The 24056-nt window shown below is 37.6% G+C and overlaps 1 protein-coding gene across 8 annotated transcripts in view; it reads left to right on the top strand.

Moving 5' to 3' along the window:
- The window catches only part of LOC128854928 (glutamyl aminopeptidase-like), a 52368-nt gene extending 47933 nt beyond the window's left edge, over positions 1-4435 (top strand). For all 8 annotated transcript variants that reach the window (XM_054089415.1, XM_054089414.1, XM_054089413.1 and 5 more), the window contains 8 exons: positions 61-499; positions 990-1087; positions 1147-1436; positions 1500-1643; positions 2848-2933; positions 2999-3404; positions 3480-3758; positions 3828-4435. In XM_054089415.1, coding sequence (XP_053945390.1) covers positions 61-499; positions 990-1087; positions 1147-1436; positions 1500-1643; positions 2848-2933; positions 2999-3404; positions 3480-3758; positions 3828-4212 — 2127 coding nt within the window. In that variant the 3' untranslated portion in view covers positions 4213-4435. The remainder of the gene's footprint in view (positions 1-60; positions 500-989; positions 1088-1146; positions 1437-1499; positions 1644-2847; positions 2934-2998; positions 3405-3479; positions 3759-3827) is intronic.
- Positions 4436-24056: the final 19621 nt, after the last annotated feature.

The following is a 24056-nucleotide window of genomic DNA, read 5'->3' as shown; positions in this document are numbered from 1 at the left end:
AGTTATATATGTATGCTGACAAGTTACACGTACAAACACATTTTGATATTCTAATTTCAGAGCGAAGTCGTAAATGGCAATATTACCGAAGTAACTTTCGCAGAAAGTGTACCCATGAGCACATATCTGGCCTGCGTAATTGTATCCGATTTTACTTCTCAATCGAAAACTGTAAATGGCACAGCGACTGGCACTGACGATTTTGAAATGCGTGTCTTTGCAACATCCAATCAGATTGAAAAGGTCACTTATGCCTTGGAAACCGGTGTTGGCATCACTGAATATTACATTGAGTATTTCAATGTCGCATATCCATTGCCAAAATTGGACATGGCTGCAATACCAGACTTTGTATCGGGCGCTATGGAACATTGGGGTTTGGTGACATATCGGGAAACAGCGTTACTTTATGATCCCACAATCAGTTCGAGTACTAACAAACAACGTGTTGCCACCGTGGTGGCGCACGAATTGGCGCATATGTGGTTCGGAAATCTGGGTAAGACTATTATTTTTAGTGCTACAAGATTTTCTAAATATGCTCATATATGTAATTAAAACACTATTACGTACATATGTTTATGTAATTAAACAATTAAGTAACTCAAATGCGTTTAACGTGTGAATGCTCAGCGCTCTTTTTGTATGAGCCGTCAAACAGAATCTTTTTTTTCTAATAAATTACTGGTCGAACAAGTCTGTACTATGTCCATAGCATATGGAATATTTCGTGAATTCGTAATAACTTTAGATACATTTTCATACAATTGACCAGTAAAAATGGTCTTACTTGTTTGTTGTTTCCAAAGATTTGCTTTACATTCCGTTAAATAATTGTTTACCATAAAAAATTGTTACAAAAGTGTACAGTTAGAAGCATGCGCGGTATTTTAATTGTAGTGACCTTGATTCAAGTGGACTTGTTAAAATATTAATTAATTCAGTAATACAAGTTCTTTAATACTCCTTTTTTTTTGCCCTTCTTGCAGTCACAATGAAATGGTGGAATGATTTGTGGCTAAATGAAGGCTTCGCCTCCTACATTGAATACAAAGGAGTAAATAAGATGCATCCAGAATGGGATATGGTAAATATATTTATATCAAATATTATTGTAGCTCGCTATTTTATATTCCCACTTATTAGCTTGATCAATTTATTGTCGCTGATTTGCATGGTGTACTCGATTATGATTCCTCTTTGGCCTCACATCCTATTGTGCAAACGGTTGAAAGTCCGGCGCAGATTACAGAGCTTTTCGATACAATTACATACTCGAAAGGCGCTGCCGTTATACGCATGCTAGAAGATCTAGTTGGTGAGGAAACATTCCGTAATGCCACCACGAATTATCTTGGAAAATACTACTACGGCAATGCAGAAACGGATGATTACTTTACAGAAATTGAAGCATTGGTATCTGATTCCGACATAAAGTAAGTGAGACCATATTCGTTTATGAATTTAGTTGTCTAATAAATTGTTAAATATTTCTGCAGATTAATTATGCAAACATGGACTGAACAAATGGGTTTGCCTGTTGTGGAAGTGCAAAAGGATGGCAACACTTATACGCTTACGCAAAAGAGATTTTTGTCAAATCCAGAATCCTACAATGCTACGTTTGAGGAGTCGAAATTCAAGTAATTAATTAAGTTGGTTTAAAAACAATATATATATGTACATTAGGGTGGGTCGATTTAAAAATCGCTCATTGCTCTGTGAAAATCGTATTCTAGGGATCAAAATAAGAAACTTTGCCGAAGGAACCATACCTCTAAAACGAATTCTGATGTCCCCCAATTTAAAAATATCACAATTTTTGGCCTTTACATGAAAAAATCAGCTAAATGGCTATGTTTTTTTTATTTTTATTTATTTATAATAATATTTATTATTTATTTATAATAATATCTATTTTTTCTCTTGAGAAATTTATTTAGTCAGAACATATGTAAATGAAAAAATTAATTTAAGTGAGTTATAGAAAAGAAACTAAAAAGTTCGACCCAAATTGGGGGACATCAGAATTAGTTTTAGAGGTATGGTTCCTTCGGCATAGTTTCTTATTTTGATCCCTAGAATATGATTTTCACAGAGCAATGGGCGATTTTTTTGCCTCCCCACAAATCGACCCGGTCTAATATAATATATGTACATACATACGAAACTTCTAATACAGGAGAAACGGAGAATAATTTAATTTAGATCCAACAAAAAATGCCTTTAAGATGGTTAACTGGCGGCCGCCACAGCAAAATTATAGAAAAACTTTTATCTTTTCCTTTTTTTTTTCAATATAATACATTGCTTACATATACAAAATTTACGAAATAAGTAACAAGTTTTCATATAAAAATGTGTACCTGTTACACGTACACAAGAAAAAGTAGGTTCTGCAACGTGAGAAAAAACTCTAGACGCTTTTTGAAATTTGAATGAATGCATGTACGCAAGAGTGCATGCATGTAGTAGTGCATCATGGCATGAACATACATATGTACAAGGTGGCGTAAAATTAATCACCTGAGCGGAGGATTTACAATTTTTGCGCATGGAGTTATACGTCAATCACATTTTGCACTTGTGAACTAGACAGCAGCAGTATGGAAACATGCAATCAATGGCGCGCCTAAAAGTCAAAATAAAGATTTCCATTACTCTAAATCATTTTTTGTTTTTAGTAAAAAAATGTATTCAAAAGCAAAACTGATGATTAATTTTGCGCCACTTTGTAAAATATATAAACAACTTTCCAACAAAATAAACAAAATAAACAAGGTAATATAGAATATGTTGTTTTTGTATGTCACATATGTAATCGTTTTTTTTTCCCTTTCTTCGTAGCTACCATTGGTCTATTCCAATCACATATTTTACAAGCGATAATTCTTCGGTTGAGCGTACAATCTTCAATTACAACGATAACGAAGGTATATTTGCCTGCATACACTTTACTTTTGCCTTCTAACACAAATATTTCCTTTAAACAATACAGTTAAAATAACGCTAAGCGCAGCTGTAGATTGGATTAAGTTTAATAAGAATCAAGTGGGCTATTACCGTGTAAATTATGCACCTGAACAATGGCTGGAACTGACGAATGCCTTAATTAATGCACGCGGCCAGTTTAGCAATGCCGACCGTGCCCATCTCATTAATGATGTATTCGCTTTAGCCGCTGCCTCACAGCTGGATTACAGTATTGCACTTAACTTTTCGAAGTACTTGGAAAAAGAATTAGACTATGTGCCATGGTCTGTGGCCAGTTCGAGTCTAGAAAATTTGAGAAATCTGCTCTACTACACCGATTCATTCCGCGATTTTGTAGTTTTCGTACGAAAACTGTTAGTGAATGCTTATCAAAGTGTCACCTGGGAAGTGAGCGCGGATCATTTGGATAAGTAAATGTTTCTCAAAATAAATACATATTTAACAAATTTTTAGTTGGTTATTAAGTAAAAACTTTTTCTTTTCAGCTTATTGCGTATTAAGATACTTAATTTGGCTGGTAATTTTGGTTATGAGCCAATGTTAACGGAGGCATCTACTCGTTTCACTGCTTGGCTGAATAATTCCACCGATAGACCCGATCCTGATATTCGTTCGGCTGTGTATTACTATGGCATGCAAACTGCAGGCGATGAAAAGTCGTGGGATCAAGTGTGGGAGTTATTCATTAATGAGACTGATGCTCAAGAGAAAGTAAAATTGATGGAGGCCTTGTCGGCGGTGAACTCTCCATGGATTTTGCAGCGGTAAGTAGATCATATAAAAATTTGCATATTTTCATCTTTAACAACATATTTGCTCATTTAAATTTAAAGTTACATTAACTTGGCATGGAACGAAAGCTATGTACGCGGTCAAGATTATTTTACCTGCCTCTCATACATATCAACTAATCCCATTGGTCAAAGTTTGGTGTGGGATTATGTGCGTGAGAATTGGTTACGTCTAGTTGAACGCTTTGGCATTAACGAACGTTATCTGGGTCGCTTAATTCCAACGATTACTCGCCGATTTGTGACACAAACAAAATTGGAAGAAATGGAAGCATTCTTTGCGAAATATCCTGAAGCAGGAGCTGGCACAACAGCACGCAAACAAGCACTGGAAACAGTGAAATTTAATATTAATTGGTTACAGCAGAATAAGGAGAAAATAGCGGAATGGCTAGCGACACAACAAACGGTTGACTCCAGTGGTTAGCACATAAATAAACGAATTTATTAATATCGTATTCCACCCATAGTCATGATTTCGTGAATTTATTAAAGCTTTTGTTTACTTTTTACCTATAAATAGTATTTTGAGTAGTATTGTAAATTTATATAACTACTTAAATCGGAGTGTAAAATTTGTTAACTTTTATTGAAGTGCGAAAATTGGAAACGAAGACAATAAAAAAAGGTTGTTTATAAAAGTAAGTGAATCTAAAGCTGCATTTCTTTTAGAAAGCATGATTCAATTATAGAAGGCTAGGTAAGTAAGCAGCTTTCTCGCTCCCTCTTGACAAATCGGCTCCCTTATTTGAAAACATGATGCTTCTTTACAAATATACCTATATTTTTTACGAAAAAACTTTTAAATTGTAGTAAAAATTAAACTTTTGGTGCAAATTATGTGGTCAGCAACATCGTTTTCACTTTGCCGCTTTGCCTTGTTATTATTCGTTGAAAATCATTTATCTGCTTGTAAACGTTCAAGTAAGTATAATAATAAAAGCTAATTATTTTGTAAATTAATGTAATTTTTCACTATTTAGGTCGATTATGTCTTACATATGGTGGTAGTCGATTATTTGGAGTAGCCTTTCTGCTGCCGAAAACTACCGGTTGGTGAATTTTCATACACGTAAGTCCAGATCAGACATTTGTATAAATTCTTATTAAACTTTTTCATTCATTGGTTTTTAGAACAGTGTTTTTGCAAATATAATAGTGACCACCTTACATACAATACATAAACTACAGTTAGTAAGTTCTGTTAGAATATTTGGTAATAAATTGGTTTTAAAAGTTTTTATTTGTAGGACTTCACAGACGAGCAAGTGCAGCGGAAGATGTGTGTTGAAGAGCTGGTTTTTAGAAACGAAGGCAAGTATGCGCGTATTTCTACCATCGTCACATGTGGTGCTACGGACAATTTCATAGATGACATTGAACGTGCTGTGTATGATGGTGCAAATACCTAGTAAGTGTGACGGTCATTATGTGCCTAGTTCTGCTACCACTGAAATCAATTTGGCTTCCGAACTAGCTCTTCACGTCGATACCCTACTCGGTTTAGAACAATATGCTGTACGTAGATGCATGCGCAACACCTACACGAGCAAGTCCTCGCGCTTTACGTCTACATTTACACGTAAGTTGTAGTGATATATTTATGAATTAACAATTTTTAAGATTTTTGGTTTACAGGTTTTTGATTTCTGCCCGAATCATCACAATTACTAAAAGTGGACTATTATCAATATAGAAATTTTTCGATGTATTAGTTTTAGACTATATGAATATATTTCCTAACTCTTACTAATATTAGGGACGCCAAGTATATTGAGGTAGACAAATTTTAAACAATAAACTAATACATTTGTAATTTTTTCAATTTTAACTCTTCTAACTCCAATGTTTTTCTTATGTGGAGAAATGATCGACTGAACTTCTGCTTTCGCAATGTCTTTACGGTAACAAATATACATACTATACATACATATTATAGAGTATTGATATTTACAGTTAGCCTAAATAACATTGTATAAATGCATATCAATGTAAATAACATAATTTATCTATAACAATCACTCTCACTCTCTTTATATACATACATACATATTCACCTTATTAGTAATCTTTGAAATAAGAGTCAATGTTAATAAACTGAACAGTTGTTATTTGAACTGAGAACGAGCTGGTTGTTTCCCTCTATTGATACACTACACATACATATGTATATTGTTATGCTCGAAATACGAAATTAAATTTTCTGTTTTATCTCATTCCTGTCGTTAACATATCATGGCAGCCAAATCTATATCAAATTCAATGGTTTAACAAGTTACTCTCTCAATGCATATGAAGGATGCTAAAAGTCAGCATTTATTTCAGGAATAAAAGTTTGTAAAACCAGTTATGAAAAGTACATTTACGTTCGTACGATACTGAAATGAGGAAATTTGCAACACGTCGTAATGCAAAGGTTACTAAACATTGCTTTATATGCATAAGAGTGAAATAATTTTCCAAAATATTTTTGTTTACTAGCTGCATTTCCATTTTAATGTAATGAAAATGCTCCTTTAGAGACTCCATTTTTTTACTTTTGTCTCGTTTCCCATCTAACTAATATTTGTTTTACAACTGCGAACTAACTTAAAACACATACATAAGTAACATCACATATTTCTGCGTGCTCTCGTGTTTGATAAACATCGAAAATATTCTAAGTAAATATGGGTATATTCAATAACGCATTATAATGCGCAACGTACTTTTGCAGTGTTGGCAATGCGTTCAGAAATGCAAATATGGCAGTACTGCAAATGCATCGCGTTCCAAAACACCATTTTTGTATCAAACGTCGCGCATTATTTGCAGGAAAAATTTTAATACAGCCAATCTATCAATTGCAACACTTGTCACATTGGCAGTGCTGCCAGCGCTGCAATTACTGCGCATTTATAATGCGTTTCTGAATATACCGTATTATATATATGACACAAATCCATGGGAATAGTTAAGTTAAAAATATAAATAATTAAGTACCACTTATAAAATAACATAAAATTATTCTATGGCTTACAACGACCTTTTTCAATTTTTACTACATTTTCAGAAAGGGGATAAACTTGGGTATATTCAATAACGCATTATAATGCGCAACGTACTTTTGCAGTGTTGGCAATGCGTTCAGAAATGCAAATATGGCAGTACTGCAAATGCATCGCGTTCCAAAACGCCATTTTTGTATCAGGAAAAATTTTAATACTGCCAATCTAACAATTGCAACACTTGTCACATTGGCAGTGCTGCCAGCGCTGCAATTACTGCGCATTTATAATGCGTTTCTGAATATACCCCTTATGCCCTTTTTTCCCTTGCTTCCAAATTGCATCAATGGATTAAGTAGCATCCGAAATCAGTTGTCAAATTTTACTTAACCTTGTATAATTGAATCATGTTTAGAAAGCATATTTCTAAGATAAGACTTTAGCAAGCACATATGTTGCTGTTGTACATACACATTTCCCATAAATGTTTGGGAAATGCTACTGGAGTACCAGTCCTTGACTGGATAGAGGTCAAGTGAAGTAGAACCGACTTTTTTGGGAACGATTTAGCAAGTATGTACTCGTATGGTTTGCGACACATTTTTTTTCAATAGCGCGCTCTTCTACCGCTCAGTTTAAAGAAAAACTAAAACAAAAAAAAGAGGATGTCTGTAAAGTCGATTTACTGACGATAGTTTAACGTGACAACGTCATAACAAAATACCGATGGAATGGTTGCATTTTTCAAACGAAAATTTTAATTTTATTTGTTTGATATTTTGTTTGGATATATAGAAGGAGGTAAATGGAATCGCAATGGAATAGGCCAAGCTACATTTACACAATTGATAATAATATTTTCATGGCCGTTGACCACGTGCCTCCGAAATAGCTGCTGCATCTGTCGCGCCTAATTTTTTTCAACCCCGCTGTCAAAAGATGACCAGTTGAGCGACGGAAGCCTTTCCTATGAAGATCATCTCTTTAGTATTGACATGGATCTGGTCGACATATTCATTTCTCTGGTCGTGATTTTCTGCTTTCTAAGGGAATTTCTGCGAATTCTTTGACGAACAGCTTTTATGGCTGCACTGGTTCGAATAATGCTAGGCCCTCTACTTCTTTTTCTATCTGTCTTTGATCATAAGGTGGTGACAAGACACACTTCGATTCTTTATATGTGAATATTTATAATTACAGCTAGCAAAGAGTTTTATCTTCTGTTGACCTTTACCTTTTGCCTGTTAGTTTAAGTCAGAGGGATTTATTAGTTTCCCATATCCCACAACGGATTAGGCAATATGGTATATAAACAACAATTTTTTAGACTGTACAGTTATGTATAAAGGTTTACGTAATTAAATTTTACATATTGCTGCGAACGGAAAAGCTTCGCGAACTGACTATCAACAATAAGGAGCAAAATAGGACCGAATGGTTCGAACAATGCTAGGACCACTACTTCTTTTTCTATCTGTCTCTTCAGACGTTTGGGAAAAGCGATTCAGGAAGCTAGATTCTCGAAATATTAAGTGTTTTCAGCAATTTGTAAATCTCACTTGAACTTTAACCACAGTGACGTAATGCAATCACTGCGATTTTTCTTAGCTCCCCACTCCATTGTTACCAAGCGAAATTTGCCACGAACCTGAGTATAATTTGTTAGTAGACAATGTGTACGAACAACGGAACTTTTTTCTGCGAATTTGTTCTCGCCGCATGCATTGCTAATTGGCAAGGCAAAATTATATGAATACCGATTTACTTTTGAAAATTGCGAGAGGTTCTTGCAAAAGCGTTAAGCTTTACAACCAGGTAAAAATCATTAAAATCTCAATTTTGCCCCGATTACCCTGAAATGCCGGGAGGTTCTTCCAAAAGTGTTAGACTTTACGACCATGTAAAAACATGAAAATCGGTTGTAAAACAACAAAACTGTCAAATGCCGACTGAGCCGGAGGACCTCCTAATTCAAGGCTGCATTGACTTCACCATAACTTTTTAGTAGAATGTCTACAACTCCTGAGTCGTTTAAGGTGGTGAGCAGAGGATCGATCACCATGCACCAGAGCAATGGGAGTAACCTCTATTAACGCCGTATGACACCATCTTCCTCTGCTCACACCGAGACGATTCTTTGGGCCAGCATCGAACGAAAGATGCCCATAGCGTAGTCCCTCCTATCGATATCCAGCTCTACCCTAGCAACAAGGCTTTGCAGTGCCGACTCTCACTTTCACATTTTCCACTTTGATAGGCATGATGAAATGGAGACAGAGGGTGAGCCTTCAGCGACTTCTGACATATGCGCAATTCCACCTGTCGTTCGAGACTTTTTAGTATGAAGGAAATCATGCTTGTTATGTATGTCTAGGCAAGAGGATGCGATAAATTCGAATAGCCGTGAGCCCCGTTCATTGCACTTGCTGCTGCCCCAGATTATATGCTGGGCATTAGGCCCATATTGCGCCGCTCACCGAACCTCACGAGACTAGTAGCCTTCCCAGGTGGTGGTCCTTCCAGAGCATCATAAGGAAAATAAGCAGATGCAATCACAAACTTCGACCATTCGCGTGTACCCCTATAACACACCTCCGCCGCTACCAGGTCTTGGCACCAGAATTGCTCAAGACCCGTCACAGTGAGAGCTGTGAGTGAGCTATTTGTCAGTAAAAAATGGGTCGGATACAACAAATACGGGTATTAGCTGCTCAAATACTAAGGAAGAATTAATTATTTAAAAAAATTTTGAATTACATCTTTTTAAATTGCTCCGAAATATCAAGACAATTAATAAATTATTATTATTACTTCGAACATGTTAATAAAAGTTAGTATTGCATTCAATCTTTCTTGTTCTTTTTTTAAAAGCTTGACTATTTATTTATTTATTCACAATAGATGTTAAACGTAATTTTTCGGCAACATTGCCATCGAAAATTCCCCTAATCCGCTTAAATTATCAGAACTAAGTCTAGTTGTCAATGCGCATTCTTCTTCTTTTTCTTAATTGGCGCAATAACCGCTTACGCGATTTTGGCCGAGTTTATGAAAGCGTGCCAGTCTTTTCTTTCTCGTGCTAACCGGCGCCAATTGGACACACCAAGTGGAGCCAAGTCCTTCTCCACCTGATCTTTCCAACGCAGAGAAGGCCTTCCCCTTCCTCTGCTACCACCAGCTGGTACCGCATCAAATACTTTGAAAGCCGGAGCTTTTGTATCCATTCGGAAGACATGACTCAGCCAAAGTTGCCGCTGGATCTTAAAGCTCATACAGCTGTTATATTCGTCGTTGCCAATGAATCGACGAAAAGATGTTGTGTGTCGATTCTTTTTTCGTGGGTGTTTTCCAAGATTTGGCGTATTGTCAATCCGCATTAGTTGAACTTATTTCCTCAGATAATTGCAAACTAAGTCGTTTATAGAGCTCTGGAAAGTGGGTAGATAGTCAAGGAGGGAAGGAGAAAAGTATCAGAAAGAGATAAGAAAGAATAGAGACAGAGATGAAGTCCTGTGAGAATTTTCTACATTCTTTGGCAAATCTTTAAATATCCTCCAGTTTTAGAGAACGAGAAGTTTAAGGCAGGACACTCACAGAGTCAGTGCTATCCGCCTTATCTAAGTAAGACAGGCACACTGGGTGCTCAATGATTCCAATGTTGGTCATATGCTGACTCCATGGGTTGTGTCCTCTAATAATACCGACCACCAACCAAACGTCTTTCCTTCCAAGTTTTAGTAGAAAGTTTGAAAGTTTTCTGTTCGGACTTGTCACAAAACACTTTGCAGTTCTGCAGCATTCTAGACCGGACCATCGCTCTTTATGCAAATTGCATACATAACACAGCGTTACACACATTCTGTCCTATGAACCAAATATACTTTTTCGGAAAGGGGATAAAAATAAAAATACACGTGTATCGGCGATTTTCATGTACACATCACAATTTTGTTTTTTTGTATTTTATAACTTTAAACGATCTCAGGATTAGCTTAACGGATTTGAATGAAATTGGGTACACAGATAGTGTATTATTATTATTACATTTCTAGACTTTTCACCTAGGTGTTGCCACTGACAATGTTTCTCAGGGTTGCCACCTGTTCGAAATTAAAAAAAAAAAGTTGCATGAGATATGCCGGCGTGGGTATCAAAAGAAAGGTATTTCACTCCGCATTACAATAGAGATATAAAACCCCAAATTTTTTTATTATTGTAATTTTATTATAATATATTAAAATTAAAAATTGTTACATTATAAATTTTAATGCTTTTAAAGAGACTTAGGCCTTTTATTTTTGCGTTTGTAAGCATTTGTGTCATATGGAATACTGTTACGTCGATCACGAGCGGCTGTTATTTTAAAATCAGCCGCCACTATATTCCACTGCTTAAAGCGTGATGCAAAGAGTTCGGCTGTTCTCTTTGACAAATTTCCTTCTCGTACAAGGTCATTGAAGTCGGCTTGCGTTACTGAATGCGGCACTGCAGTCCCAAGTTCATTGGGTGTTGGTACAAATTCCGATACTTTTGGTTACCCGCATCTCGCATTCGATGCAAGAAATGTTGATAGCATTGTTGGTGCTACAGTTGGTTCTCCATCCCTTAATTTGGGAACATCATCAAAAATCTCCATTGAAGCCGCTATACGTTCTTCTGGTGAGTACAGAACCGCTGGAATATCCGATTCTACATTAGCGTAGCGAATTTTGTTGCGGCGAAAGTATTGGTACCCTTTAGTTTGAGTAAAAGTTACGCAAAAGTAGCACAGTTCACTGCAGTGCCCCGTACGTGGTAGCCAAATTGTTGGTGCAGAGTACTTTATTGTTGACCTTCCATCAGTAAACTTGCATAAATTTCTATAGCAATAGTCGCACACGACTTCCAGAGTATACCACAAGTAAGGAACATAAGCAGTCTTGAATATTTTCTGAAACGAATTAACCACTGTTTTCGTAATATTTTTAAAAATTTTACTTGGTGCGAATAAGCCACAAACGTAACAAAAGTTATTTCGAGTCGGGCACTGCATTTTTCGTAAGATGAAATATACAGAAATACGTTTTCGCGCAACAGAACTTAAAACAATTGTCAAAGTTTATGTCTCCTAGTAGCGCAATTGTCAGATGGTCGGAACTTCCGGAACTGTAACAAACACACAAGCGGCACAGAGTGTGTTGTATGAAACAAAAAATTAAAGGTTAATAAGTTGTTTAAAAATTTGGAGTCCCTTCAAGTTATGCCGAAAATTTAATTCAAGAAAATCTAAGAATTAATAAAATTTTTTTTTCTAATTTTACATAATAAAAGCATTTCCACGAGTCTGCCTGCAGAAATTCAGCGCGATTGGATCACGGAAAAAGGGTTAAAAATTGATCCAAAGTTTTTCACACAGGAGGACTACGAGCTCTATATTTTATACATAAAAAAAAAATTCTGACGTGTACATGAAAATCGCCGATACACGTGTATTTTTATTTTTTCTCCCCTTTCCGAAAAAGTATATTTGGTTCATAGGACAGAAAAAAAGTTCGTTTTTGTAACGCAGTGGGAACCCATAAAAGTACAAGCCTGTTTTGTCTTGCGACAGAATTAAGCTTCTTCTTACATTCTTGAACAATCTTTGAGGTTTGCTTCGCGTTCTCCCGGGCCTTTAGTGCAGCCTGACTGTCACTGAAAACTCCAATCTGTTTCCCGCTCCATCTCCTCACGATTATCCATTCGGCTACTTTCAGGATGGCAAACATTTCTGTTTGGAAAACAGTTGCCATTTCCATAGCTTGCCATAGCTTAGTGATACTTATTACTAACGTTTAAGTACCATCCGGCTCCAGACCCTATTTCATTCTTGGACCCATCGGTACAGAAAATATCCGTCATCAGTGGAAATCTGACTTCAAATTTCCTTCCAAATGAAACTATGGGTATCAGATCGTCTTTAGGTGCCAAAAACAGTGGTTACTGGTTGGTTGGTTGGTTGGTTGCCGATATGAAAAATATTTACACATGCATTGGCATTTTTTGCTGATCACAGCGAATAGATTCTTATTTACAACAATGTTGTTTACAATAATTATGGTTTTTGGTCACTGGGTATGGCAGCATGAAATGTCACAATCTGCTTAATGTCATTATTTTTTATATCTGGATACATTCCATTTCATTAATTTTATTTATATCAGTGGAATAGAGTAAGGGTTAGGTCTTTTAATGTACATGATTATATACAATTAGAATGATTTCAGCATGAACATTTCTTAATACACATTTTTACCCCAGTTAATTAACAAATCAATCCAATGTATGTAACTTAAAAATAATAAGATAAAAAAATGTATTAAAATGTCCTAATTTCACTTACCAACTAACAAAAAGATTTTAAAATTAATAAGAGCGTACAATTACTCCAAAATGGTTGGATAATAAAATTAAAATGTGAGAGATTTAATCATTTTTCATTCCCACTTTCGCTCATCATTTCCATGCTCTTTGCGTTAACAACTTACTCTAGTTAGCCTTTGCAAATACCTCACCTACAACTCTGAAACCTTAAACATTTACATATGAATCCTTCGTTCAACTGAGAAAGGGTTATAATTCTGCTAAAAATATACTTATGTACATAAATGTAAATACGCAATACACGAAATTTTAACCAGTCAATTTTACTACAAATATGAACTCATACACACATACATAAATATCCATTGTAGTGTATAAAACTATTTGTATATAAAAGACAAGAACATACATATGGACACATAGCATACAAACATTCATACACTCGCAAGAGCATAGTTTCACTTTACTCGAAATGGAATCATAATTTATGCAAATGTGGCAAACAATTTGTAATTTATTGCTAGTGTTTTTGTTGACAAATAAAGTTTTCCCTTGGAGCGCACCATATTGGCTTAATAATGTTATTAAGGGGTTCTCTTACCCTATGTAACACTAAGAGCCAGCTCACACTGCAGACTTTTTAGTTGGCAAACTATTTGAACGGTTTGGGATTAAGGCACGCATACTGACCCAACTAAATAGTCGGGTTGGTCAAAGATAATAGATTCAAGGATCGGCCATCCGAGGCAAAATTGTGAGAGGAACATGGATCGCCAATAGGGGACTCGGCAGCGGAATTATGTTCGATCACTTCACAATCGTCCAATCAGTCGTTGTTCAGATGGCTGCGAAGTCATTTGAGTGAGAGCTCCGCTGATATTTACGTATATCACCAATAAAATCTCAGGTCTGACGTAAACAAACCGCTGTCATAACTTCTGTTACGTCAGCAAATCAGCGGATTCCTTCAACATTGCTGAGAGCCGGTTAAGGGTCTGATGTTGGCCCCACTTTCTGAATTCTGTCCACCATGGAGTTGATGGTGGGAGTGCACACTGCAGACTAAATCGTCGCGCAATTGCTTGTGCAGGGTTGCACTTGTTCTAAGTGCATAATTAAGGATTTTATTCATATACAATGTGAATTAGCCTAAGCGGACACTTCTTTTCAATATCCGCCAAAAATCCTTATATTTTTTTCTCTGGAGAGGACAACCCCCTTAATATATTTTAAACTTTATTGAATTTTTCTCATAAGCAGACACCTCCCATATGCGGACAAATTTTTCATTCCCTAGGTGTCCGCTTAAGAGAGAGTACACTGTACCACAAACCTCGATTGGAAAATTTCGAAATTTTCGCGTCTGCCCAATGATTGAATAAAATGTTGCCCGAAAGTGTTACTATTGCAATTATTGATTTATTGTTATTCATTTAGTATCCAACTAGCGCCTCCGCATCAATTTGTTGCCACATCCTCGTTACCAATTTCTTTAACGGTTATTTACAGCATAACTAAATCCAGTCTGTGCAGTTCAGGAACCTATTAGGTTGTTGACATCTAAGACAGGTAGGCAGTTGTTTGAGACTCTCGAATAGCGGTTTGCTCAGAGTTAACATTCTGTCCTTCCATAGGGCAGGACATTCACAGAGGAAAGTATGGATTGTTCCCATTTTCTCTGCTTGTTTACAACTGTGACAGTGTGTGTTGTGAGGGATGCCCATTTTGGTTGCTTGTTCTGCGATAGACCAAAACCAGTTATGTCTGGCCATTTTTTTTTCCAGCGACCCGGAATAACGTGTGCCAGTGCGTTAAGAGTGTACCTAGGACATGATCTGATTGCACCGACCGTGTCTAATCTCTGTATTCTACCAAGTAATTTGTTGTTGTATTCTCTCCCTAGAGCTTTCCACCATACTACCGAGCCATACGATAAAATTGGTCGTATAACCGCCTTATGCAATTATAATGTATACTTGGGTTGAAAACCCCATCCTCTTTCTAACATATTCGAAGCAAATTCTGCTTTCTTTATCCGTTCTTCAATGTTTAATTTCCAGCTAAATTTGGAGTCCAGAAGTACCCGTACGCACTTTGCACTGGACTGCAACCACTTTTATCCCACCTCCATTAAATTTTATTAAGATTTTGCTAATTACCCTGTGGAGTATCCCTATGGATTATGGAGTATCCCTTAGTTATGATGATATTCAGCACTCGCTTAGTAACCGGGAAAATTTCCAAGCTTCAAAAACTACACGCACGAAGAAATTACCCATTTTTTATGGGCATACAAATTTTCTTTTTCTGGAAATTATAATTTCAATACGGGTATGCTGACACGTTGGCCGACTAAAAAATCTGCTGCGGGCCCAAGTATAACCTTATTGATCAAGCATTTGGCCGATAGTTAGCAGACTTTTTAGTTTGATTGCTAAGGGGCTGCACATCCAACAACTTATTCGGCGGCAATTAAGTTGACTTAGCCGATAAAGCCAACAGTCTGTGAGGGCTCTAAAACAAACAAATATATGCGGGTATGTAATTAAGAGTATCCCTGCAGTGAACGTAGCTACATAGTTATAAACTAGCGATTTGACTAAACTCCTGTTGGCATCACTGGTCCCACGCTAATAAGTAAATATGTCCTTGGATGAAGTCAGTTGCCCTCACTTTGCATTACTATTCATCAGTCGTCTCGCTAGTACTAAAGGGTTTTCCAATAAGAGGTTTTATTTTGCTATAAGATCATTGGTTTCGTTTCTTGTATGGCACGTAGCGCCGTCTTGTTGAAAATAAACGTTGTCAAAATGAATACCATCCAATTCCGTCAAAAATCGTCAATCATCTCTCGATAGCGCAATCCATTCACCGTAACTGTTGCTCTAGCTTCATTTTCGAAAACCATAAACCGCACCAAACAGTCTCACGTTGAAGATAGAGAGGCTTTTCAACAATAACTATTGGATTTTCTGAGCCCCAGATTCGACAATTTTGCTTGTTGACGAAGCCACCGAAATAGAAATGAGCCTCATCACTCAAGATGATTTTTCGATGGAATTCCGGATCATTTTCATGCATTTCAAAGACCCAATCAGCAAAGACACGACGGGGTTCATGTGTTAACAAAATACGGTGTAATGACGTTTGTGGAATGTCTAACGGCGGCCGCCGTAGACGAATGGATTGGTGCGTGATTACCATTCGGAATTCACAGAGAGAACGTAGGTTCGAATCTCGGTGAAACACCAAACTTAAGAAAAACATTTTTCTAATAGCGGTCGCCCCTCGGCAGGCAATGGCAAACCTCCGAGTGTATTTCTGCCATGAAAAAGCTCCTCATAAAATATCTGCCGTTCGGAGTCGGGTTGAAACTGTAGGTCCCTCCATTTGTGGAACAACATCAAGACGCACACCACAAATAGGAGGAGGAGCTCGGCCAAACACCCAAAAAGGGTGTACGCGTCAATTATATATATAATTCCAAGGAACGACGAGGAATGGACAAACCTGGGTTTTCTTCAACACTTTCTGGTACAACAGCAATATTTTTGGCTGTTCTTCAGCGACGTGCACGGATTTTATTTTTCACATAACTAACTTGTCCCAACAGCTCGAATTTTTTCACCAATTTCTGTTTTGCGATCCGACAAGGTGATTCACGATGCCCCAAAAATGTTCGAGTTTTACGAACCGTCTCTGCCACATTTTCACCATTTTTATAATGAATTTTAATAGTTTCCTTGCGTTGTTTAAGCGTGTATTGTTCCATTTTTATTATGGCGAATATAAAAAAATGGCAGCTTCAAAGGTGACATCTACTGAAAAAACACCTGTTATTGGAAATCCCTTTAGTAAAATAATTTTTTCATTAGTACCAGTTACTAACAACGTAGATATGGGCTAGAAATAGAATTTTAAGCCTTGCTCTAGTGGACTGTTCTTATAATTATACGCAGAATCCGAATGTGGTAGAAATGATGTCGAAATAAATGGACATGCCCTAATTTATGTACATATAAATTTTTCCAGACACTTCTTATTAAAGCAAATTTGTAATTGATTCGTCTTACCTTGTAATAAAATACAAAGAAATCTCCATTATGACCATAAGATATATATTTTTTCTTGAAATAATTGTTTTAGTTATGTTATATATAATTTTTTTTAAATAATAAAAACTCTGAAAATAATACCTTTTCAAAATTTTTTCATTTGCTGGTAGCGGCACCTAAATATTATTTAAAAAATTAGAAAAAAATACTTACCGTGTTTTTAGAATAAAATAAGGTTAAATAATACATGGGTTGAAAAGTCTCTAGCCTAGCAAAGAAAACACGTTTTTTGTTCAAATTTAGCTTTATTTATCAGCGTTTTTTTCATCCAGAACAGCACAATCATTCCAGTGCCGCTCAAACATTTCAATAGCACTTTTGTAGAACGATTTATCTTTGGCCTCAAAATAGGCCTCAGTTTCAGCGATATAATTCGAGAGAAATTTCTCACCGGTGAGCATTTTTTTTAGTCTGCAAATAGCCTGGGAGGAAAATCTATTCAATTCATGTAGCTTTGCCATTGTTTTGATTGACTGAGTGCGTTGCATTGATGACAAAAATTTTTTCGATTTGCCATATGCGGACGTTTCTTTGCAATTTCGGCCTTCAAACGCTCCAATAACGCAATATAATATTCACTCTTGATAGTACTTCTCTTCTCAAAATAGTCGATGAATATTACGTCACGCACATCCCAAAATACCGAGGCCATAACTTTTCCAGCCGATTGTTGTGCTTTCGAGCGCTTTGGACGAGCTTCCGAGATTCCGGAGGGAAGTGATGATTCCATGTTTCATCCATTGTTGCATATCGATGCAAACATTCCGGTTTATTATATTTAAACAAGGCCAACAGTGAGCAAACGCGACATCCCTTTTTGAAAAGAGCTTTCTCATAGTCAAATGCTCATGCAATATAAAGCTAACACGTTCTTTTTAGCTAACTAACGCGACTTCACTTTTCGATTATTCAAAACGATTTGGTGGATTTTTTTATGTTTTCTAGTGTTACCACCCTATTTGGACGTCCACTCCATTGTACATCATCGATGTCTCTACGTCCGTGACCACTGAAGTCAGCAAACGTTCGTTCTATTGTTGTTTCTGTTGTTGCTTCACTTGAACGGTATTTTTTCTCATTAAGAAGTAGTGTAAAATTCTTCTTCTTCTTCTTAATTTGTCCGATAACCGCTTACGCCATTTTGGCCGAGTTTAATAAAGCGCACCAGTCGTTTCTTTCCCGTGCTAACCGACGCAAATTGCACACCCCAATTGAAGCTAAGTCCTTCTCCACCTGATCTTTCCAACGCAGAGGAGGCTTTCATCTTCCTCTGCTATCACCAGCTAGTACCGCATCGAATGCTTTCAGACCCGGAGCGTTTGTATCCATTCGGACGACATGACCCAGCCAACGTAGCCGCTGGATCTTTATTCGCTGCGCTATGTCTATGTCGTCGTCAAGCTCATATAGCTCATGGTTCCATCGCCTTTCATAAACATTTCAACGGACGCCTCATCGGATAGTATCACCGTCCAAGCTTCTGCGCCATACTTCAGGAAGGGCATGATGAGAGCCTTGTAGAGTGTTAGTTTTGTTCGTCGAGAGAGGTCTTTACTGCTCAGTTCACTACTTAGTCCAAAGTAGCACTTGTTGGCAAAAGAGTTTCTACGTTGGATTTCTAGGCTGACATTGTTAACGGTGTTAATGGTGGTTCCTAAATATACGAAGCCTTTTAAATCCTCGAAATTAGGTATAACTGTCAACAGTGACGTGGATGCCGATACGCGAGTACGCCGACTGTTTGTTTGAAGACAGGAGGTATTTCGTTTTCGCCGCTTTGCCTCTTTATCCAGTTTGGAGAAGGCAAAACTAACATTAAGGCCGATGATGTCAATATCATCCGCATACACCAACAATTGTACGCTCTTATAAAAAATTGTGCCTGAGCGATTAGTGTTAGCCTGGAGTTAACCTAAAATGTATTCACTATCTAAGTGCTCCTCTATACATACATACAAAATATGGCGGCGTGGCGGCGTGGCTGCGGTAATGGTAAAAGTTGTTAAGTTGCCTCGCTAGACACTAGCGGGATGTTTGTTCCATGCATATATATGTGCATACATTTATTTAGAAACTCTGTAGTGAACCACAAACTGTATATAATGTCCTCATATATTTATGTATGTCTGACCATTACTTTATGATTATTTTGGTGAGATTAAAACTTTGAACAATTTTTTCTAGGAAATAATGTTTTTCATCATAAATTTTCTAGGCGTCTTTACACATTTATTAACTTTTATTGAAATTATTATTTCTGCAATAATAAACTTTATTTCCTTGGTAAACTCTATGATGTGAGTGTTAATATATGTATTTACATACGTATGTATGTGCATAATAGCGACTTTGTTTTTTCCGGTTAAAACGCGTTAAGTTTATTTACAGCTTCTTTTTAAATTTCTTGAAGGCCTTACAACTATTTAAGAAGTTTTTATTTGAATCGTTTTCATGGCAAAAAGTGGTTTGACTTCCACTCAGTGGGTCGCAAAAATTGGGACGCCATAGTCCAACGCTTTAAAACTATTGGTGCTTATTATGAAGATGGGCGCTCTTTAAGAACAAGGTATTGCAAAATTCGTTATTTTGTTGGTGGAAATAATGGTCCGAGTGAGTTGACAATTCAAAGATTGGCGAAGAAATTCCAAGAAACTGGTTCTGTTGAGATTAGAGAATCGACTGGACGTTCTCTTGAGAGTATTTTTGCTGAACAACCTTTAACATCGATATCTCGACGTTCTCCACAATTAGGCATTCATGCATTGACTGTTTGGTGGATTTTACCTATAGATGTGCTCATGGTGGGCATTTAAATGTTGCCATCTTTTAGATTTATTTATTAAGAGCCGTATTTTGAATAATAATAGTGAAATAGTGAAAGAATATAAATTTGTACATATATGCTTTATTTTAAAACAACATCTCGGCATATCTCTTGGAAGACCCCTTATGTATGTATACTACTACGTGTTTCCTATGGCGCTTAATACGAGGTGAAGTCCAAAATAAACTAGACTGAACTAAAATAAATAGAAATGACTTTGTTCTGCTAATTTCGAGTTTATTTATTCAAAATAGTCCCCTCTGGTCGCGATACACCGTATTGCGCGATCTAAAAGTCGGAATTGACCGGAATGTCCTTCAGGATGTCGGTACAAGCCTTTTGGATGGCCTCCACGGACCCAAAACGTTTTCCTCTCATGGCCAAATGCAATTTTCCGAATATTTAGAAGTCACAGGGAGCCATATCAGATGAATACGGTGAGTGATTTATGGTTAAAATGCGATTTCTAGTAAAAAAATCAGTCACAAGAGTAGATCAATGAGATGATGCATTATCATGCAATACGCGCCAGCTTCCTTCTTCGCGTTATTCAGGCAAATTCACTAATGCGATCAAACAAACGCTTCTAAATGCCAAGTTAGAAAATTGCATTGACGGGTTGTCCCATTGGCACGAACTCCTTGTGGACAATTCCCTTGGAGTCGTAAAAACAAATGAGCATTGACATAATTTTTCGACTTCTACAAATGCGATTTTTTGAGTGGTGACTCATCTGGGGCCTTCCATCCTGCACTTTGGCGCTTAGTTTCAAGTTCATGTTGGAAATACCACGTTTCATCACCAGGTGCAATGTTGCAACGGAAGTTCTCGTCTTTTCTCACCTCCATAATGAGGTATTACGAATGTTGAATTCTGAAAAATGTTTGGTCCTCAGTTGTTGGTCCTAACTTGTGCGGAATGAGACGTGCACCGACCTTTCGTAAACCCAAATGATCAGTTAAAATGCGATAAATCCATGTTTTGGAGATATTCAGCTCCGATTCCATGAATTTCAACGATGATTTCGGTTCATTTCTGATAAATTTACGAACAACTTCAATGGAGCTTTCGGTGATTACTGATTTGGGCTGCCCGTATGTTAATTTCATTTATGCCCTCACAACCATCTCTGAAATATGTAAACATAAACAGAAACATTTTTCTGACACCAGTTTTGTTTGTTTTGGACTTTACTTTGTATTTTTTCTTTTAGCTTAACATAGTCGAAGTCGGCCGGAGTGGGTTGGTGAGTGACTACCATTCGGAATTCACACAGAGAACGTAGGTTGGAATCTCGGTGAAACACCAAAATTAAGAAAAACATTTTTCTTAAAGCGGTCGCCCCTCGGCAGGCAATGGCAAACCTCCGACTGTATTTCTGCCATGAAAAAGCTCCTCACAAAAAATATTTGCCGTTCGGAGTCGGCTGTAGGCCCCTCCATTTGTGGAACAACATCAAGACGCACACCACAAATAGGAGGAGGAGCTCGGTCAAACACCCAAAAACGGTGTACGCGCCAATTATAGGTATATAGGTATGTTTATATATATATATATATAGTCGAAGTCAAAACCTTTATGTTGTCTAATAAAAAATTTTCAAAAATAATATTGTTAGAAAAGACCTGATGTATGTAAGTATATGTATATATTTTTTCATCGATATAGTATTGTTGAGTATCCAATTATTATCACTTATTTTTTAGTCCTTAATAAAATTAATTTTTTCATTGAAAATACAATACACATTTTTTTCTTTTCTATGTCTGTGTCAATCCATTTGATGATGCCAAATGAGTATGTTAGTAGTGGTATAGCATATGTGTTTATTGCTTTGAAAAGGTTTTTTCAATTTAAAAATGTCTTTGGGATTATTATTATTATTATTCCCATGCCATTCTCTCCCTCCTTTTTTTAAATTATAATTTATTATATTTTTTAAGTTATTATATTTTGTTAGAGATTTAAGAATTTTCTTACTACATTGCACGTTTTAAGAATCACCGATTTTTGAATTCTGTGATGAATATTAGAGTATATTTCTAAATATTTCAGATTGGGTATACATCTTTTGTGAAATATACCATTCTTCTTCTTCTTAATTGGCGCAATAACCGCGATTTTGGCCAATCTTAACAAAGCGCAACAGTCGTTTCTTTTCCGTGCTAACCGGCGCCAATTGGACACACCAAGTGAAACCAAGTCCTTCTCCACCTGACGTTTCCAACACAGAGGAGGCCTCCCTCTTCCTCTGCTACCACCAGCCGGTACCGCATCGAATACTTTCAAAGCCGGAGCGTTTGTATCCATTCGGACGACATGACCCAGCCAACGTAGCCGCTGGATCTTTATTCGCTGCGCTTTGTCTATGTCGTCGTAAAGCTCATACAGCTCATCGTTCCATCGCCTGCGATATTCGTCGTTGCCAACGTTCAGAGGTCCAAAAATCTTACGCAGAATCTTTCTCTCAAACAATCCAAGTGTCGCTTCATCGGATGTTGTCATCGTCCAAGCTTCTGCGCCATACGTTAGGACGGGCATGATGAGAGCCTTGGAGAGTGTTAGTTTTGTTTCTCGAGAGAGGACTTTACTGCTCAGTTCCCGACTTAGTCCAAAGTAGCACTTGTTGGCAAAAGAGATTCTACGTTGGATTTCAAGGCTGACATTGTTATCGGTGTTAATACTGGTTCCTAAATAAACGAAGTTTGTTAGAACCTCGAAATTAAAACTGTCTACAGGGACGTGGGTGCCGATACGCGAGTGCGCCGACTGTTTGTTTGAAGACAGGAGGTACTTCGTTTTGTCCTCGTTCACCACCAGACCCATTCGCTTTGCCTCTTTATCCAGTTCGGAGAAGGCAGAACTAACAGCGCGATTGTTAAGACCGATGATGTCAATATCATCATCATACGCCTACAATTGTACGCTCTAATAAAAAATTGTGCCTGAGCGTTTAAGTTCTGCGGTTCGTACGATGCTCTGCAACATCAGGTTAACGAAGTCACACGACAGCGAGTCACCCTGTCTGAAACCTCGTTTGGTATCAAACGGCTCGGAGCGGTCCTTCCCAATTCTGACGGCGCTGCTGGTGTTGAACAACGTCATCTTGCATAGCCGTATTAGTTTTGAGGGGATACCAAATCCAGACATCGCGGCATACAGATAACTCCTCTGATAAGGTCCTATCAATTGGTTGACGGTGGGCTTCAGCTTTTCACACAATATGCTCGCTAGAACCTTATAGGCGATATTTAGAAGACTGGAGCAGAGCACACTTAAATTCCAATCGGCAGGCATGCTATCATCCTACCCTATTTTGCATAGGAGCTGATGCAGGCACCTTACCAGCTCCTCGCTGTCAGGTTTGAATAGCACAGCCGGCAGTCCGTCGGCGCCCGCGGCTTTGTTGTTCTTTAGACGCGTTATCCCTATTCTCACCTCGTCATGGGCGGTTAGTGGAACGACAATTCCGTCGTCAACGATTGGGGTATCGGGATCTTCACATTCTCTGGGACATGCCCAGCTGTCACTGTTTAACAGGTTCGAGAAGTGTTCCGTCCATAAATTAAGAATGCTCTGGATGTCAGTCACCAGATCGCCATCTTTGTTCTTACAGGAAAATGCTCCGACCTTGAAACCATCTGTAAGCCACCGAACTTTCTGATAGAATTTTCGGGCATTGTTCCTATTGACCAGCATCTCCAGCTCCTCGCTCCTCCTCCTCTCGTTTCTTCTTTCGGATAATACGTCTCTCATCCTTTTTTAGCTCTCTGTAGCGATCCCCTAGGCTCGCGTTGCGCCCGATCGTAGCGTGGCTCTATAGGCGGCATCCTTTCTTTCTGCGGCGGCATGACATTCCTCGTCATACCAACTGTTTTTTCGGGCTCGCCGGAATCCAATTTCTTCTTCGGCGGCGGTACGTAGAGAGCGAGAAGTATTGCTCTATTCCTCATGCATGCCGGTTTGTTGGGCAGTGGTCTCTGAGAGCAGGAGTGAGAATCGA

Source organism: Anastrepha ludens, chromosome 2 (assembly GCF_028408465.1).
Source record: "Anastrepha ludens isolate Willacy chromosome 2, idAnaLude1.1, whole genome shotgun sequence".
Taxonomy (NCBI): Eukaryota; Metazoa; Arthropoda; class Insecta; order Diptera; family Tephritidae; genus Anastrepha; species Anastrepha ludens.
Note: the sequence above shows the minus strand (reverse complement) of the source record. Positions and strands in the feature narration are given on the sequence as shown.